General features: G+C 43.8%; 1 protein-coding gene across 1 annotated transcript in view; it reads right to left on the bottom strand.

Annotated features, from left to right (window-relative positions):
• The window catches only part of vwa8 (von Willebrand factor A domain containing 8), a 132,688-nt gene that overhangs the window by 65,558 nt on the left and 47,074 nt on the right, over nucleotides 1–20,056 (bottom strand). The window contains exons 19-25 of the mRNA XM_054746534.2: nucleotides 16,887–16,993; nucleotides 10,368–10,439; nucleotides 7,751–7,827; nucleotides 6,342–6,417; nucleotides 5,358–5,493; nucleotides 879–998; nucleotides 66–271 (exon numbers count right to left, since the gene is read on the bottom strand). Coding sequence (XP_054602509.1) covers nucleotides 66–271; nucleotides 879–998; nucleotides 5,358–5,493; nucleotides 6,342–6,417; nucleotides 7,751–7,827; nucleotides 10,368–10,439; nucleotides 16,887–16,993 — 794 coding nt within the window. The remainder of the gene's footprint in view (nucleotides 1–65; nucleotides 272–878; nucleotides 999–5,357; nucleotides 5,494–6,341; nucleotides 6,418–7,750; nucleotides 7,828–10,367; nucleotides 10,440–16,886; nucleotides 16,994–20,056) is intronic.

Below are 20,056 nucleotides of genomic sequence, written 5' to 3'. Positions count from 1 at the left end.
TTTGTGTCTCTTGCAGGTGTGGGTGGAGATTCCCGGGAGGTGAGGGTTGGGTGGGGGTTGGTTACCTGGAGGTGTTTGACAATGTTGACCACTTCTCTGGTGGAGTAGGGGTAGTAGATGGTTCCCTGATCAGCCATGGACCTCAGCTCTCCAAACGCAGCCACCAGTTTGTGCAGCGTGGCATCAGGAACATCCGGTCCGTACTGCTTCAGCATGGCCAGCTCAGCCTGAGGCTTTGGGTTGTCCACAGCCCGGCAGCTAAATATAGCTCCTTAGAACACACAGAAGTCACCGGTTAGAGAGTTCACAGCAGAAAACGCTGGATTAAAACCAACACTATCATCGATCCATCATTCTCTTCTGCTTTTCCGGAGTCGGGTTGCAGGGAGGCCCAGACTTTCCTCTCCCCAGCCACTTGGGCCAGCTCTTCAGGGGGAATTCCAAGGTATTCCCGGGCCAGCCAAGAGCCATAGTCCCTCTAGCGTGTCCGGAGTCTACCTTTGGTCTCCTCTTGGTTTGACGTGCCCGTAAAACCTCACAAGGGAAGCGTCCGTGAGGAATCCTAACTAGATGTCCAAGCCACCTCAAATGGCTCCTCTCAGTGTGGAGCAGCAGCAGATCTACTCCGAGTTTGCCTCAACGACCAAGCTTCTCACTCTATCTGTAAGGGAGAGCCCAGCCGCCCCGTGGAGAAAACTCATTTAGGCTGCTTGTATCCACGATCTCAGGCAGGTTAGGAGTCTAGCCCAAGGACACAACGCCTGCAATAAATGGGATGTTGTGCGTGTGTGTGTGTGTGTGTGTGTGTGTGTGTGTGTGTGTGTGTGTGTGTGTGTGTGTGTGTGTGTGTGTGTGTGTGCGTGTGCGTGTGCGTGTACCTAATGATCCAAAGAAGTCATTTCCAAGGAAGGGGAACCCGGGTCTGTTAGCAAGGACCAGCATCCTGAAGTCTGGGTGCATGCAGATGGTACCGGGTCTCCCCTCAGCCTCACCTGGATCTGTAGAACAAATGCTTCCATTAAAACCTAAGGCCAGGTTCTGTTAACATTCCTCTGGATGTAGATAGGATCTGAGGCCACCTGGTACCAGTCAGAAAAGGCTTTAGAATACGTCAATGGCCTCAGAGCCTCCACAGTTCCATCTAGTGGACCTGTCTAACCCGGCTGCACACGGAAAGCATCAGCAGCATGGAACTGTCATGGTCTGTGTCTGCGTCTCCCTCATGTGTCTCCTTGTGTGCTCCATTCCCCCCTAAGAATCCCCCTTATGTGTCTCTTTGTGTTCCTCATGTGTCCCCTGGTCTTCAGCCCTCCAGTTATTCCGTCCCAGGTCCTGTGTTCCTTCAGTCTCCCCCAGTCACCCCTCTGCAGTTTTTTACAGGTTCAGCTTCTCATTTTATTAGTCTCTTTAGAGTGTTTTTTCCACATGTTTTTGTAGTTTCCCTTCCACCTAGAATATTAGTTTATTTTGCTGGCTCATCTTTAGGTTTTTTACTCTTTACTCTTACCCCCGGTTTCCACGGGAGCCGTCAGCAGCACGTTACTGCAGCAGCACGTCTTGCTCGCGTAAGCTGCTGCTTGGCCCTTCCCACGAGACGCGAAGCAGCAGGGGAGCAGCTGTCACCGACCGAGCACGACAACAACAAGCAGGAGAAAATTACAACATGGTTTGTGTTTTATGTTCTGTCCGTTTTATAATCGCCAATACGGACCTGAAAAACAAAGGAGACCGCTAGCTAGGTGATAACTTCTCACAGGGACGCACAGAGGCGGTTTTACCATTAGGCATAGGTAGGCAGCCGCCTGGGGCCCCCTTGTGTTGGGGGGCCCCCTAGCCCTGACCGCCAGCACCCCTCTGTTAATGCCACAATATTCTTATTACCAACCTGTGGCCGCAGACGGGATTGGACATGCGCACTTCTCATTACCATAATTCCTGAACCGTTCAAGATATCTGTAAAATTCCAAAAGTGCTGAAAAGATTAAAAACGGGGCTTTCCGTGCATATACAATACATTACGGTAGCCACCGGGATTCCCTGTCTTGAGCGCACCGAATCACAACACAGATTAAGAGACGTGCTGAGTTTGTCATCCAAAATGCTTTATAACTTTTGAATGGCTGATCAGATCCAGGAAATTCCAACGATTCCTAAAAGTACATAAAAGCAGCTTTCCAACGATCTATAGCATGAAGCAATCGGAGTTATGGAAATATCGCTACGAGGGGAAATCCTGCTGTACAGCCTGATTGAAACGGAGCACAGCGCCGCGGTGAAAGCGGATAACGGAACGGGGAAGCTAATCAGCATAAAAAGCCAGCATGAAATTATGGAAATGCCTCAAAGAAAATCAACACGATCCATTAGGTGTCCCAGAAGGCTTATATCTGAAGACAGTGACCATGAAGAAGGACAGATCTCCAGTGAACCAGGATATGAACGTTTGTTCAGTCTTTATTTTTTATTTTTTTATTTGAACAACCCTCAACTATTTACTAATTGTAAGATTCAGCTTCATTCCAGCATTATTTATCTTTTCACAATAAATAATTATTTTTGCTAAAACAAAAGTTTTCTGTAAAGCAGTGCACGGTGTGCCAGAGAAGCACCCCATGGCAGTGTGAGGTGTGCAGGACTCTGCCTGCTGCTGGAGAGAAGCTGCTTCAAGGTCTACCACATCAAATAAAAACGTCTGAAAGTTTACAAAAATAAATGGTCTAAAAAACTGCTAAAAAAGATACCGGTTCAAACTTTTTTAAGAATAGATACATTTCAGTTCAAAGTTTAAATTGTTTGCCCAGTCATTTTGAAGTTCCTGTTCAGTAATAACTGTAAAAAATTCAAATCCGTTTTTTGCTTTTTTCAATTTTAAGCTGATTTTTTAAAGGCTGTAATAGAAATACATTCTAAATAGAAGAAGAAGAAGAAAATATCATTTCTATAGCGCCTGTCAAGATAAAAATCACGAGGCGCTTCACAAAAACAAAAATATAAATATAAAAAAGCATTTAGAAAATGTTTAAAAATATATTTAAAATGAGCAAAAATAGGCAATTGGGATTTAAAAGAAAAAATGTTAAGAAAGAGAGAGAGTGAATAGGAAAGAGGGAAATCAGTGAGGAAGGTGGAATAGGTGGGGAGAGCAGAATAAAGAGAGAGTGGTGAAGAAGGTCATACAAAAGCCAGCTTGAACAAGTGAGTCTTCAGCTGCTTTTTAAAGGAGACCACTGAGTCCACTGATCTCAGGGGGAGAGAGGTCCAGAGTCTGGGGGCCACAGCAGCAGATGATCTGTCACCTTTGGTCTTTAGCCTGGTGCTGCACAACCAGTAGGCTTTGGTCACCGGACCTCAGGGACCTGCTGGGGGTGTAGGGACTAAGAAGATCACCAATGTATGATGGTGCTTGTCCATGTAAGGCCCTATAGACCAGAACCAGGATCTAGAAATGAACCCTGAAGTTGACTGGCGGCCAGTGAAGCTGGAGGAGAAGTGGCTTCACGTTTCTTTTTGTGAAATGTTATAGTGGTTTGGAAATACAAACCATACACTGAAAGCTGAGGTTGTTCTGAAAAAAGGAGAAGAGTTACACACACTTTGCACTTTTTATTACAATTTTACAGCCATGAGATTAAAAAAAAATATCAGGCGGCCCTGTTATAATTATGGTCATAAGAGGGTTATTAAGACTGCGATGCACAAACAGGAAGTGATTGGTAGTCATTCCACTCCAATCCAGTTGGTGGCGGTAATGCACCAAATTGTTGTTTGCCAAGTGCCATAAGACCATAAAAAAAGAATATGAAGAGAGGCGGGAGCATTCGTAACAAACTCAAAGCGATAGTCAAAACATTAAGCGTGACATGAAGTTATCCTAGTGGCTCCAATAAGAGAAAGAAGCAGCTCGCTTCATAAAAGCTTTTATCTTCACTTCTGAAAGTGACGTTGTTTTTCGATGTAAACATCAAAAGGAAGCAGAAAAGAAAGACAATGGAAAATGTTTAAAGGGAGGAAAACAGACCAAAATGGAAAATAGAAAAAAAATAACTAAGGCTAAAGCACAGGAGCGCTGACAGAAAAAAGAAAGCAGGAGTACTAATAAAAAGGGAAAATAACTCATGTCAGAAGAGGGTAGAGTTTCGCAAATCCAGTTAAAGGTAAGATTGTCGAAAATTTAGTGTAAGGGGCCCCATGTCTGTGTTCGCCTTGGGCCCCCAAATTGCTAAATCTGCCCCTGGGGATGCACAGTTAGTAACCTTTTTTAAAAGTAAAGCAACCGGAAAGCAGTACGTTCTTTATTCTGAAAATCTCGGTAGCTTCTCTCCATTTCCGCGTTCGATTTCCTGTCTTTCCTTCCCCAAAAATGTCGAACTTGACCCGTTTCAGAGGCGTCGCGCGTAGAAAATAGAACCGGCGCGTAAAGGCCGCGACATGCTGCTCCTGAGATGCGGCCGACTCGCGCTGCTGACGGCTCCAGTGGAAAAGGTTCTGCTGACCACAGCGGTTCCTATCAGCAGCTATGACGTGCTGCTGCAGTAACGTGCTGCTGACGGCTCCCGTGGAAAGCGGGGGTTAGGTCATGTTAGTTTCCTCGCTGATTAGTTAATTGCTTTCACCTGGTTCTCTCTCCACACACCTGCTGCCCTTTTTGGATTTTTTTTTCGTTCATCATCCTAAATAAAAGGATTAACTTTTAAACCGCTCCTGCCTCGTGTCATCTGGGGCAATCTGCATCTTGGGTCCTAACAACCTCCTCCTAACCTGCAACGTGACAGGAATGGTTCACTTGCACTGGAGTGCACGCCAGGAGAGTCTCAGCAGCAAAGCGGCTTCTCTGTTGTGCTTCTCGCTTGGCTCGCAGGTTCACAAAATCCCTCCAGACTTCCACCGACCTCCTCACAAGCTTACACGACCGTTTGAGACTCCAATAGTTACGGTTTGTTTATGCATTCTGCCATTAAGCCAAAACAAAGAAAATCTCATCATCGCTGTTTGATGTCATGTATGATGTTGCTCTCTCCACTGCCAGGATCAAAACCATGAAAACACGCCACTGCACTTCTGGAATGATGCTGCGAGTAAACAAGCTGTTGGGTCACACGTAAGCTTCATATATATGAAATATCGCTGCAGTCATTTAGAAAATGACCGGTGATTTTACACTGAAAGCGTGTGCGATTTCCTGTCTAGCCCTATGCTAGCTGCAGCAATTCACGCATCTCGGAAACGGCTCGCGGCAAAAACAGAACCCGATCCTATCTTTAGCGGCTTCTGGGACGCGTCTGACTATCGCAGAGCCATTTTGCTGCCGTTCCACGCCGCTGATGCTTCCAGTGCACAGTAGGGTCAGAGAGATGTACCTGAGACGATCCTGCGACCATCAGCCAAGATCATCTCTCCGCTCTCCACCAGGGCTTTGAGGATGCAGGTGACATTAGTGGGAGCTTTGTCGGCCTCGTCCACCACAAGGACATGTCCCAGCTTCACGGCTTTCACCTGAACACACAAACACAGCATGTGTAGATGTGCTGAAGACCTAAACACCACATTAACTCTTTGTTTAGTAACATGGTGAAAACCTGGAGGTGGCTGGTGATTATTTATCAAGTCAAATAATCTGTGGATGAGGAACATGCATGGACAACTGAGAACTTCAGTATAGTGTTTCTCCCGTTCTACCACTAGATGCTGCTCGTACCCATGGTGAGATTTTCTTATATTTGGAACATTTCCAAGCACCAGTACAAAAGGATGAATAGCACAGTGCTTTTATCAGTTCCTACGCACCAATTGTGCACAGATCTGCGCATAAGTACAACTGATGAATGAGGTCCCTGTATATCCAGGGCCTGGTCCATTCTAATGGTAAATGGCCTTTATTTGTATAGCACCTTCTTCAGGTTCCACAACCCATTCACACACTGATGAGGACGAGCTATAATGTAGACGCAGCTGGCCTGGGACGCATTGACAGAGGCGAGGTCTGCCAAACACGGACGCCGCAGGTTCCTCCGACCACCACCAGCAGCCAAGGCAGGTTAAATGTCTTGCCCAAGGACACAACAGCAGCATTCTCTGGCATCCTTATGACTACTGTTGTCCCTAATGAGCAGTGTAGTGTCCAGGGCCCTCATTCACCAAACATTCATAGACACTGTTGTATATTTGTTCTTACAAACCACATTTAGGACGTTCCCATGGACACATGCTCCTGATGATACATCTCACACAGGCTGCCAAAGTAGAAGACTCAAGTTTCCAGAAAATCAGTTGTCTGTGCTGATTTGTCTGATCTGAAAACATCTCTTCTGGCTCTAAGAGCAGGTGCAACCATTCAGACTGACCAGAGGAGAGTCTTCGTACACAATAACGCCGTCCCTCAGCGAGGGCTGCAGGGTTAGAGTCTGGACCGTTGTGTCTCTGGAGGAACAAACAGAAGAGAGGTGACACTGTTAACAAACCACAAGCAAACTTCTGTTCAGGTCTTTCACAACTGCCCAGTGATCTCAACATGTAGGGAAGAAGTTTAAATGGTAAAAATAGGAACTGATCGATTCTTTTGGGATTCATGTTTTTTTCTTTTTGAGGTTAATCAGACCAGACATAGTAAACACATGTATGCTATTTTAGTACTAACAAGCCATCCCACCCTTACCTGAGAGGAACCTGGCTGCAGCGAAACAGTGATTGGAGCATCTCTCCAGTCGCCATTGCCCTATCAGAAATTATTGTTTGACCTCGTGACCTAAAGTTATGTGCAAGGCGTTAGCCAGCGGTACCGTCTGTCATGAGTCAGTTTGAGCTGTGATGGCTAAAATGAAAGTGTTTTTTAATAATAGGTCCTATGTAGCGTTGGAAAGGCATGGTCAGAGGTCACCAATTAGTACATTATTTGTTTTAACCTGCAAAGCTGCATCAGAAACAAAACAACCCACCAGCTTTCAGCTAGTCACCCAGGGGAGTGTCTCACTGACCCGCTGTGCAGATTTGAGGGGCCTATGACCTTTGAATCTAACAAGTCACCATCTGTGTCGAGCCAACTTTGCTGCCGGCAGGATCTCCCATGTACTCCTACTCCACTGCTGCTAACGTAGGCTCTTCACACTGGCATCGGATGGGTTGTCATTTATTTGATAACTAATTCAACATCCGTAATTCAGCCAGATGAGTTTCTGATCCCAGCCATCACATCTTTTCTAAGACACTGATACACATAGCTGATCTAGTTACCTGTAACACTGAATGGTGAGTTATTATCTGTAGCCATCCCAGTTACAGGATGCATCAAAACAACATATGATTTTTAAGCTCTGACACGAGTGACAAAAATATGGGACTCTTCACAACAGTCAGGGTGCTCAGGCCAGGGAGTCCCTACCTTTGTCTGTCCAGCTCCACACTGGCTAAAGTAAAGCTAGTCGAGAATCACCACCACAACAGTTATATAATAATTAGATATCTAATATTTTAGGTTATGTAGAGTATCTATTTATCTGTTGTTTTGTGTGCTGCTGCTGCCCAGTTGCTTCCCAGTTCTGGGACCGATAAAGCACATCTCATCTCTGGCAATGAGGAACCATGAAGCTCAAGACTTTCTTTCTCCTCACTTAAGCAACAATAGAAATACTGAGAGAGGTTCAGACGTCTGATAGAGCGACAAAGTACAAACTGAACCAACTTCATCCAGTGGAAACTGTGAGACAAGATTTAGTTGTATTTCTGAGTCTTTGATGATCACATGACCTTTACTCACCTGTGGAGCTGCAGGTACTCCCTTGGCCTGTTGAGAAGGTGCAGAAACCGATCCACTATTTTGTTTTTACCCACACCCTGGAGAAACAAACAACCAACAGGAGGCCGTTGGAGCGGAAATCCAAATTATTCTCAGAATAGCTTTTGTCGGGTTCACACGAAGAAGAACAATACCATCGTCACACTAAGTTTTCTTTGTATCACACTTAGCAGCAAACAAGGAGGGAATCTGAAACCAAATCTATATTCATCACTACACCGTTAACAGCACTATGCACCAGGGCTGAACCATTTTAGGACAAGATTCAATTGCACTTTTTCTAGGAGAAATTACGATTTCAGTTCAACTCTCAATTTTCTCCAAATCAAGAGTCAACACATTATTCACGGTATAATATTAATGTATGTAACATACATAATCATGCCATAAAAACATGTTCTTTGTGTTCTACTCTAATAATGTTCTACACGCCCACCAGGTCCCTGAGGTCCAGTGATCAAAGCCTACTGGTTGTGCAGCACCAGGCTAAAGGTCAAAGGTGACAGATCATTTGCTGCTGTGGCCCCCAGACTCTGGACCTCTCTCCCCCTGAGCCTGAGATCAGTGGACTCAGTCAAGTCCGGATTATAATACGAGCAAACTGGGCACAGGCCTAGGGGCTCGCAGCCACTAGGGGGCCCACGCGAGCAGCAGTCTTTTTCTTTTGTGCAGCAGTCTTAACGTTGGAGAAACAAGTTGACAAGTAATTAAAATTGTGCCCACATGTACTAAGTTAACATTTCTTCTAAGAACGGTACTTTCAGCATCTTTACTCTTCCCCAGCTGCTTCATCCCTCTCCCCCCTCCCCTGCTTCAGCTCTCCCCCCTCCCCCCACGCAGCGGCCGCAAACTCACTGATGCGCCTGCAGCCTCTCAGAGTTCCTGCTGCTCTAAACATTAAAATAATTATTTCATTTTCTGTTCCTCACTTCTGATTACCTTCAATGGTGTCTGTTTGTTGCAACCACCAGGTACAAAAACTAACTTGTTTTTATTTGACTATTTTTCTGTCCTGCCTGTTTATTATCTTCCTGCTTCTCCTCTCAATCCTAAAGAGAAACTGCTACCTGGGTTCATATATATTCACCTCATGAGTTACCTTTGAACTGCAGTTCTAAAAGATCTACCGACCGCTAAAACAGCGGAGTGCGCACCGGCCACATCAGTGAGGTGCGTCACCGGAGGACAAACAGGTGATGCGCTCCGCTCCACAGCAGCGAAACACATCAGGCACAAATAAAAGACAGAAAACATAAAAGGATATGAGCTAAACATGAACGATCGCGTGTTAAATTTGTTTTTGAGGTGGCGACACTTTGAGAATGTTACTGCGACCATGCTCAGAACACATCTGTCTGGAGCGCGTCAACGATCAGAGCTCTGCGCTAGAGGTTGTATCAACTAGTCGACTTCACTGCTCTGTAGTGACTTTTTATGCCTTTCATAGAATAGTCGCTGTCACGTGATAATGACCGACAAGATGCAGTCCTCGGAAAAGACAGAAGGTGATGAGCCCCTGCGCGTTGGGAGGCGATGCTCTGATGCCTGCGTTAAAACGGACATTTGACTTACAGAGGAAGTACTTTAGTCCCATTGGAGCAAAATTTATTAACAATAACTTCATCTGAACTGGAAAAAAAATGGTGAAAATTTACTACAAAATACAAAAACTAACTAATATATATATATATATATATATATATATATATATATATATATATATATATATATGTGTGTGTGTGTGTGTGTGTGTTTGTGTGCTGTGTGTGTGTGTGTGTGTGTGTGTGTGTGTGTGTGTGTGTGTGTGTGTGTGTTAATATAATGTAATAACAGCAATAATAACAAGATATCAACATGTGTAATGATAACTACAACTGTTATGCTCAAAAGAAGAAAGAGGAGAACTATATATTCATATTTAAAAGAAAGTAACACAAGACATCACAGAGTGATAAAAGGATTTTGGCAGATGATAAGTAACTCTGAAAGACCTCAGCCTCCTCAGGAGGTGGAGGTGGCTTTGGCCCTTCTTATACGGAGCACAGATGAACACAGAAATTATATTGTCAACAGATTGGAAAAAAAATGCTGTCAAGTAAATAGGAATGTTTTGGAACAGATAGGGAATTCTTGGCAAAAAGGACATCTTAACAATGTTTATTCTACCACTTAAAGAGAGGGGTAGCATGTCCCAGACTCTAACATCTTGTTTCAATCGATCTATGAGGGGCAAAAAATTATATTTATAAAGATCCTTGTAATTTAGGGACATCCAAATTCCCAGATATTTAAACCTTTTAGTATTAATTTTGTTTTTCGTGTGTGGCTGAGGGAGTCTTTCACATGTCCTGATGGCAGCAGTGAGATTGAGGGTGACTTTAGGATGACTTTGAACATTTTCCCTGTGTTAAAACAAAGCAGAAGTGGGTGCCCTACTTTACTGCAGCAAAAGCAGGAGACACCGACAGGTCCACGCTCCTGTAAGGGGACAACTCTAACCAATCTTCTGTAGACAGGGCAGGCTAGTGAGAAAAGATGTAAATCACAACAAAAACCTGAGGAATGAAGATTTTCTTACCTGGTTTCCCACCAAGAGGAGGTGTTCTCCTAACAAAAAGTCCTTCAACATATCCTCCATCACCATCATGTGCTGTAGACACAAACAGAACACACACATAACCTTATAACTTAGCCTGGTCCTTTTGCTTTCATAGCAGAGCCTCTTTTGAACCTTCCTATCAAAAACAAACAAAAACCGTCAGTTAGGAATTCTGCTTTTGTGTCTCCTTACTAAAAGATGGTGACCCAGCTCTATTAACTAATTACAGACCAATGTCTAATCTGTGTGTCCTGGTGAAGCTTCTAGAGACCCTGTAAGTGAACGATTAAAGACTCTCTCTCAAGTCACCAATCAGGTTTCAGAAAGCAGCACAGCACCATCACTGCAGCTACAAAGCTGATCAACGACATACGTGTTGCTCTGGATAAAAAGCAGTACTGTGCTTCACCTTTTATTGATCTGGCAAACACCTTTGACCCTGAAGACCATGCTGTTTTAAACAAAAGCTTCTTTGTTTGGGATTGTCTGAACATTTCATCTCATGGTTCACAGACTACTTGAAGGACAGAACTCAGTGTGCTGAATGTGATGGGTTGTCCTCTGAGTTTTTGAGTGTCCACAAGGGAGTACCACAGGGTTCAGTTTTGGGACCCCTCTGGTTCATTAGGTGTATTAGTAACAAAGGACAAAATGTGTCGGAAGCTAATTTGCACTTTTACGCTGATGACACAATCATTTACTGTTTTGGAACATCCCCCACTAAAGCTGTTATGTTCTTACAGAAAGATTTTAATGAGGTCCAACAAACACTTCTGCAGTTAAAATTGGTCCTCAGTGCTGACAAGACTAAGCTAAGAACTCTAAGGATGCCCCCAGTGACCACTCTTGAGGGAAACATCATAGAGGTGGTCCACACATACAAATACCTTATATCTGGCTCCATGACTCCCTCTCCTTCAAGCCCCATATAGATAATCTTGTGTAGAAACTCAGACGGGTTTCTTTTTCTAAATAAACTGTGTTTTTCCTGTGAGGCCAAAAAAATAAAAAATAAATTAAAAAAACGACTAGTTACTGCAACATTTCTGTCTATTCTGGGTTATGGAGACCTTTTGTATATGAATGCCTCAGCACAGTGTCTTGGTAAGACTGATGTGGTTTATCGTGCCTCGCTGAAGTTTATTACTGACTGTGGACCACTGACCCATCATTGTGAATTGTATTCTCCAGTGGGATGGTCTTCTTTGTCCACCAGGAGGTCGGGACATTGGTACACTTTTATTTATAAGGTCATGCTTGGATTACTACCCACCTACATCTGTAACTTCATCTTACAGAAAAGCGTAACTTCTCACAGACAAACGATCAGCTGTCACTTTGACCCGCACTTGTATAGCGCCTCTCAGAGTAAGGACTCAAAAGCGCTTTACACTACAGTGTATCATTCATCCATTCACACACACATTCATACACTGGTGGAGATGAGAGGCGAGGCTGCCGAGCACAGGCGCCACCGGACCCTCCGACCACCACCAGCACACTTTGTGTTGTATTTACTCACACCGAACTGGCCAAAAGGGCTTTCATTACCTCTGCTCCTTCTGCATGAAACAGGCTGCAGGTAAACTGGAAATTAACCAAGTTTATCTCCTTGAATACATTTAAAACCAGACTGAGGGCCATTGAGACAGATTCCCTGTGTTGTAACTGCCTTCAGTAATTTTGTACATAACATGTCTGTGTAACTGAAACATTTGTAACTGTAACTTTAGCTGCCTCTTGGCCAGGACTACCTTAAAAATGAGGTCTCGATGGGACGTTCCTGGTTAAATAAAGAATAAATAATAAATAATAAAATAACCATGATGGCAGCTAACATGCAAAGCTAGCAAAAGCTCTAGCAGGGATGTTTAAGGAGCCACAGCAGCTTCACCTCCTTCACCACCGTTTGTTCTTAAGACTTAGAGACAACCATTTCCAGGTAAAGTAGTTTTGTTTAGTCTACAAGCTTTCAGGAATTACATGTTAACTTTCAATAGTTTCATGTATGTTTTAAGCTACAGAACTGGTAGTTAAATGTAAACATTACTACAGAGTATGAAAATGTAGATAATTAATATAATCAAATACATTTAAAATGCTGAATGCAGTAGGACATTTTCTAGTATTAATTGGATCTTAGAACTTCTTATTGAGCATTAAGAGTCTAAAGTATTAAAAACGAACTTAAAGTTGATAAAAGAGCACTCAAGTGTTCTCAGTGTGCATTTGTTTATTCAGCTTAAGTCTAATAATGCTGAGATCCCTTCTAAAAATGTAAATCTTCTGTAGTTTTTTATATTATTATTCCCTGTTTTCTTTCAACAGAACAAATCTACTGCAGGTAATATGTTTGTTTTTAATTTAATAATAAAAAAACTCTTCCCCTCTATTACAGGTCAGCATGCACTATTCTGCACATCTGCCTGAGTGCTGGTGAAGTTGTGGCCCTGGAGGAAGATGCTGCAGATGGTGAGAGGCTGTTTTGGAGGTGGTCAGCGGTGCTCTGTCCTGTACATAACTGGTCCATAGTTGTTCTGATCAATAAATAATTGTCACATATTAAAGGTAATCTTGTGCCCCTACTATCTTACCATGTTCTGTTCATGTGACATGTTCAAAAACAACATTAAACTAGAACTGCAAGCAGTTATCAACGAGTTCCAAGCCATCCAGCGCCAGTCGCCCACCCGGCCACGCCCTCACCTTCGCCATTCCTCACGCAGTCCCGCCCCAAAAACACGTTCTCCAGCCGGCGCCCCGTCAGCTCACTTCAGCCGGCGCAGTGAAAGTATCACTCAGGATACGTCACTAAACCTCTTGCACAGCCTATACACGTATCTTTCACAGGCATGGCTGACTTCTCAATCATGATTACAATGGAATTCCACCATTTCCTGTTTAAAGAACGTGAACATTTAATGAGTGAAGTCATGAGAAATCAGGTGTTATCATATTATTGATTCTAAATTAAATGCTTTTTCAAAAAAATAAATATATTGAAATGTACAATTAAACTGACCGAAACAAAAACTTCATTATAAAATCTATATTTGATCTAAAGAATAACAAACTATAATCTATACATCAACAGAATATTACAAATAACATAAATACTTGAGAATGTCTCTAGATTTATTAGATTTTCAACAAAAACTATGAGATTCATTTAGTGATTTACTGACCAAATGTTTTAAAAAATCCTGAAAAATACATAAATCATCATAAAATTACCAAAATATTCTCACTTGGCAAAGTTAACATGCAGAATAATATGCTGCTGTTTTTAAATCAGTAGATCCAAAGCTTTTTTGAAGAAAAATTGGTAAATATAACTATAAGGGTCACAGACAAAATTAAAATATTCATAAAAAAATAGTGCTACTTTCTAAAATTAGTAGGAAAATCTCAGATCGCCAAAGGTACATTTGGAATGTTGTAAATGGTTTATATTTATTGTATACCTAAAAAACTTTCTAAAAAAATGATTTACTTTTTTGTCCAACTGTACAGAAAAACTGGCAATAAGTAAAAAAATCCATTAAAAATCTATGCTTTTGTACAGAAATCTCAAAATATTCAAAGATTACCTCTGTGATGAGAATTGTGCTTATATTTTTGTTGGGATCATAAATGTTAAACTTTTCTTACAATAAAATAATATTTGCATTAGTGGCTGTAAACAAAAATAAGTCCTACAATTAAACACAAGGGGGAGCTCAAATTAAGACGACATTTTATGTGTTTCATAAAACACCTAAGAGTGGACTTTGTGGCAAATTTCAAGAATATTGTGATAACAGAATTTGCGCTACAATTGCTAGCCTAAACATGTATTTTCGTAAATATAAAGCGCAAACCTCTTCGTGGAGCGCAATTTTCGTGACATAAGCTCAAGGCTACCCAGTTAACACAACCTGAAAATCTTAGCCTCTTACATGCAAATAATGATTTTTAGGAAATTTTTCAAATTTGAAATTTTAAATGATCATAAACCACGCCCACATTAATCAATCATTACCATATTGATAACGTAGTCTTAAGACTCTATAATGATGACAACCACTAAGTTTCGTGCAGATCCATTTAGCCGGTTCAGCAGTATAATTTCTTCCTATTTATAGCGCCCCCTATTATTGAATCAAGTTGAAAATCAAGACATACACTTGAATTGACCTTAGGTATGAGGGTTATGAACAGCTTTGAAAAATGTCAAAATCTTTTGAAGTTATGCTAAAAAAACAACTTTTTCATTCCAATAAAAAAATATTTTAAAAAGTCATATTTCGAAAAATAAGCGAATTATCAAAAATTCGTTCATATCGTTTGGTCAGCCGCTCCTCCTCTCTTGTCAGGCCATGTTTTGATTTGATTATGTTTGACGGCCGGGAGGAGTTAACGAAAGTATGTTTGACTTACTATGCAAATTTCTACTAATTTGCATAAGTTTAAAAAAATTTTAAAATACTCATCTAAATTTGACTGACTCAATGACCATACATGATGAGATCATTTGGTTTTTTTTTACTAAAAAATTGAGGAGAAACATGCCAAAAACATTTTTTGGCTACAACAGTGCCACCTATAGGACAAAATTCAAAAAAAAATTCTGTGATTGTAGATGTCACTATGACTGATACAATTTGAAACTTTCTGTACAGAATATATATTTTTCATGAGTAAAAGGGCGAAAATTTTTTAAAAGCCTATAAGCCATGCCCACTTTTTAATCATTTTCGAAATATAGCTTAGGGGTCTGATGATAAACATATCTGCCAAGTTCTGTGAAAATCCATCAAGCCGTTTTGCTGAAACAAACTTTTTGACTCTTTAGCGCTCCCTATTGGTGAATCCAAACAAAATTGCATAGATAGGGCTTACCACCCATACTTTGGAAGGGTCTAGAGTCTCATCATTTTATCTTGAAAAATGGTGAAGATATCATCAATTATCACATGTGCTAGCTAGCGCACTGAATTTGACATGGTGTCATTAGCCCAATTTTCAATAATTCCGCATTTTTCTTCGTGACAACAACTTAGCTTCATCCATAGATCATATGTATAATGCTTGAAGTTGATTCGACGAAAAATGACGAATAGCTGATTAAAACTAAGTTTTGCGTTTTTTGCGATCTAGCAAAAAATCAGGTTAGGCAGAAATGGGCATGACCAATAAAAAAAAGATGCAGAATCATCCAAGATTCATGTACATATAAAGTTTTTCACTATGACCTACGGTTTGGGAGCTAGTAGCTGAAACGCCTTCACCTCCACAATAGCGCCACCTAGGCGACTCGGGGTCCAAATTTTCGAATCTGAGTAGCGGTCAGGATTTGCTATCAGACTGCCATGTCAGATTTTTCCTGGCAATTTCAGGCTCTTGTGCCTATACAGTATTAGCGGAGAAGGGTTATAGGGTTCCCTGTCCGTTGGGCTTGGAACCCTAATAATAAGAGTGGCAATAAAATGAATGATCAGGTGATTTACCAGTTAGTATTGGTTTTAATAAACGCATTGAAACAAAAAACTAAATAACATTAGCTTCATAATAATAGTGACTGTCTCCTGACCCTGGACACCTGCAGTCCTAAACACAGAAAATTTAATTGTTGTTTAAAACGTGTCAACTGTGCTAAACCCTGAATGAAAAAGTACTTTTCAGGGCAGAAAATAAGAAGAACTACTGTGGTCACGTGTAAATAGGTTCACTCTTCACCTCTAAGCTTAATAAATGAGCTTCTTTGCTCTGTTGTCCCGAAAACAAAAGACAAGAAACTTAGTTCGCTAAAGAAACACACAGAAATGGGAATAATTACGGGACATACAAGCTTGTTTTTGGTTATTTCTGCCTAAAATGTCATCTAAAAAAACAAATATACCAACGAAAAATGCCTATAAACAGAACCGCTTTAAGCCTTTTATTTTTACCACACTTACATTTAAATGTTGCTGCTCTCCCGTTTCTCCTTCCTGTTGAAAATCCAATGGCCGCCACGCAATGCATGCTGGGAAGTCCTTGCCCGGTGAGGATACACCAGACACATCTTGGGAATTTGAGTGGAACAAGGACGCATTTGATGATGTGAGAATGTGTTTCCTAGAATTCGGACAGTACTCACTGCTGCGCTGTGATGTCACTGACCTCACAATGCGTCCTCACAAGAATCCTACCCCTGGATTCGGACACACCCTATGTCATCTAGGGCTTCTACAGTTCTGTGTGAGAGGGCCCTAAAGTGGGGAATGTAGCTGGCTTGATTCTTTTACCATAGCAGCATAGGTACCTTAGGAGGCACGGGGGCAGGAATCAGCGTAACTGTGAGAACAGACCCACAGGAGGTAACGGCTAACACCAGATCCAAGAGTATAAATAAGCTCCTGAAGCATGGTGCTATAAACGCAGCTGAAGTAATGACCTCTGCAATACTTTAGTGGTTTTGGTTCACTTCTAGGACAGAAGGAGTCAATGCACAGTTGTGTTGGGGTGTCTGATCACCTGGGGATTATCATAGAAGAGGACATCTGGAACCTTGATCTTTTGGTCAGGGCTGTAGACCGAAGTTGTGACTTTACCAATGGTCAGGACACCATCATGGACTCCACCTTGAGAAACACCAGGAGCAAACATCAGTTTCCAGTCCAGTCTAATGTTTACTTTTATTAGTAAAATATCAGAATAAATTCTTGACATATGTATAATTTAAAATCCCCAAAAATAAACAATGATGAACAAGAGTCTGCTTCTAGACCTGCAGAAAAGGGACACACAACAATACAACAAGAGCAAGCTATCACTGCATCAACCTGATGAGGAAATATAAAATCAACATTGTTAAACTACTGAACAATAACACGATAATAAATCACAGTGCATTAAGTGCCCACCACAGCCTTAAGACTTGTGTTGAACGTGCCCAAGTCCATACTTAAGAGAGCACCATGTGAGCACGTGTGTGTGTAAACGCGCTTGTTTATGTAAGGTTTCTCTATAGGAGCGTCTAATAGAGAGTGTGAGGGGCGAAAGATCTGCCCCCCAAGGATGCGTAGGAGATGGAAGGAGCTCCAAGTCCCAGAGATCCAGGAGCTGCCCCAGAGTGCTGGGACCCCAGGGAGACTGTAACCAGAAAAGCCCCTGCCCCCCTCGAGAGGCGCAGAGGATTGCCCCGGGGGGCCGCAACAGGCAGCCGACAGAGTCCCGGGACATATCAGTGGCAAGCCCACAGGCCCGCCCGCAGCCTCCCACCCCCAAGCCGACCGAGCCCAGAACCCAGCAACCCAGGGCAACCACCCCAGCCGGGGACCCAACAGAGCCCAGGGACCCAGATCCCACCAGGAAGCCTGACCCGGGAGCCATGAACACTCAGGCAGACCAAGGCACCGCACTCCACACCAAATGTGGCAGGGGGAGGGGAGACGAAGATGTATAGCAGCACAAGAAGTCCCAGAAGAGGGGAGGAGTCCAAGACCCACCTGACATATAGTCATACACAAACACAGTCACACACTCCCTCCCTCATGCTCACACATGCACATACAACCAAAGACTTACAAAAATGCACACCAAACACCCACTCATGCTCCCCATACACACCCTATTCACTCTGGCCCCAGTACTGCTGCTGCACAGAGGGTACAACCATTACCGGTTCCCAGATTTCAACCCTTTTTGCTGGGGTGCTGATGAGCAGGCTCCCCCGCCCAACGCTGAGCACAGCAGCCCACCACCCCAGACCCCACCCAAATGGCTAGATCCCCCTCCTAGCCTCCAGCCCCAGGAAGCCAAGCGACAACAGGGGAGTGCTAAGGCCCCTAGTCTCCCTCCGCCTTCTCCAATACAGTGTTGGTACGTGTTGATGAGGTGTATTCCATGGCTGTGGTGAGCAGGCAGTGGTAGCATCGTCTGGTCTACGCCAGCTGATGCTACCACACCACCCCGCTTCCCCCCACAGCCTAATGCTGTTGAATGTGCTCACTCCCAAGGCCCAAAGTGTGTGATTGCGTGGAATGTCGTTGGTGGAAGTATTTAAGGTGCAAATAAAATTGGGGGGCAGGTTGCCACAGGAATGCGGAAATGGGGTCCATACCTGCACCGCCTGACTTGTCCATCCCCAAGATCCTATGTGCATGTTTGTGTGATGATGTGAGGGAGCAGGAGGAGAGAAATGTGTGGGGATGGGGAGGAATGGCTGATTGGACTTAAGCCCTCCAGGGAGCCAGCTCCCCCACTGGCCCCAATAGGTCCCTCTGTTGCCAAAATGCCACCCAGGGCATGGAGACCCCAGCCCATCCTGCCAGGGCCCAAAGCATCAGCATCACAGAGCCTCACGGAGTCCGAGGGCACCAACCCAGCCCCACCCCAGCAGTATTTGCACAACTTCCAGAATATGTAAGACATAGGACATCCAGGTAAAGTTGGGTCCTCCCCCTCCTGGACCTCCCCCTCCCCCGTGATGGGACAGAATTATTTTTTCAGAGGAGCCAAGGTCCACCTGAGGCCCCTGAGCCTGGGCCAGGTGCTGCCGCATGTTCCCGCCTTCTTCCCGACCGCATACATGTCAGGACCCAATCCCCAAGGCTCCGCCCAGATCCCCACACGGGGCCGGACGCCCCCCACACCCTGAGCCCCCAGGCCCCTACTCAGACCCACTCAGGGGCGATGCAGCCGCCAGGCAGCAACCCATGCCCACCGCCAAGACCCCCCAAGGGGCCCAACTCACAACTGCCAGTTGCCAATCTCAGATGCAACCCAAGCACCTCCAGAGCGGGGCAGCTGCCCCCCAGCCCCACACACCCCCAGTGAGCCCACCTCCAGGGAATTTCTGGATACTCCAAATAGAGCCCTGCACGGCGCCTAACATCTGAGCCCGTGTCCGGCCCGGCCCGAGGGGGTGGAGCCCCAGCCCCGGCCCGGTCCGAAAAGGTTTTCAGGATTCTCTGGCCCGACCCGAGCCCAACTTTTTTTTAACCAACTAAATGAAAACAAAGTGCGTCAATCCTGACCAATGTGTTAAAAGACGTGCAGGATGCGATCAATTTGTTTTTCCCTCATTTACCGTCACAGAGATGACGGCGCACTGGCTCTGGTGTTAATCAAGTTAAATTTTATCTCTTTCCAACAATTTTCACAAGAAAACAAAACAGTTAAAAGCAGGGCTTGTGTTGACCGGATAGTTCCCGTATTTGACCGTTTATTTTGACGGAGAAAGAATAGAAAGAATTACCCCAACGCATGCAGACGAACTGACATTTTATTCTACGCACATCGCAGATGTTGCTAAATCACACAAGAAAAGATTCCCATCTGAACATCTGAGCTGGACACTGCTCAGCGCAGCTCGCTGTCAGCGCATAACATGTGCACAGCGAGCTGAAGTTGTGGAGATTGGCTTGGAGCGCGTTGCAGAACCAGAGCACATGCGGGAAGGTTCCTCCCACTGAAGCGAGTGTTTTCCAAACCCTGTCGCTCAGAGAGACTTGTCACTTAGAAAATGTTCCCTGATTATGAAACTTTGGCTGAATAGCGCTTGTTCCTGTCTCCAATGTGGCGACACATCCATGAGCCGTCTGAGGAGAATCCCAGAATCTCACATCCTCTTCAGCTCAGGAAGCGCAAATGATTACGCACAAGCATGACCCATCAACCCGGTCTCACCGTAAGACTGAGTT

This window comes from Nothobranchius furzeri, chromosome 14 (assembly GCF_043380555.1).
Source record: "Nothobranchius furzeri strain GRZ-AD chromosome 14, NfurGRZ-RIMD1, whole genome shotgun sequence".
NCBI classification, from domain to species: Eukaryota; Metazoa; Chordata; class Actinopteri; order Cyprinodontiformes; family Nothobranchiidae; genus Nothobranchius; species Nothobranchius furzeri.
The sequence above is the reverse complement of the archived record's forward strand: the minus strand, read 5'-3'. Positions and strand labels throughout refer to the sequence as shown.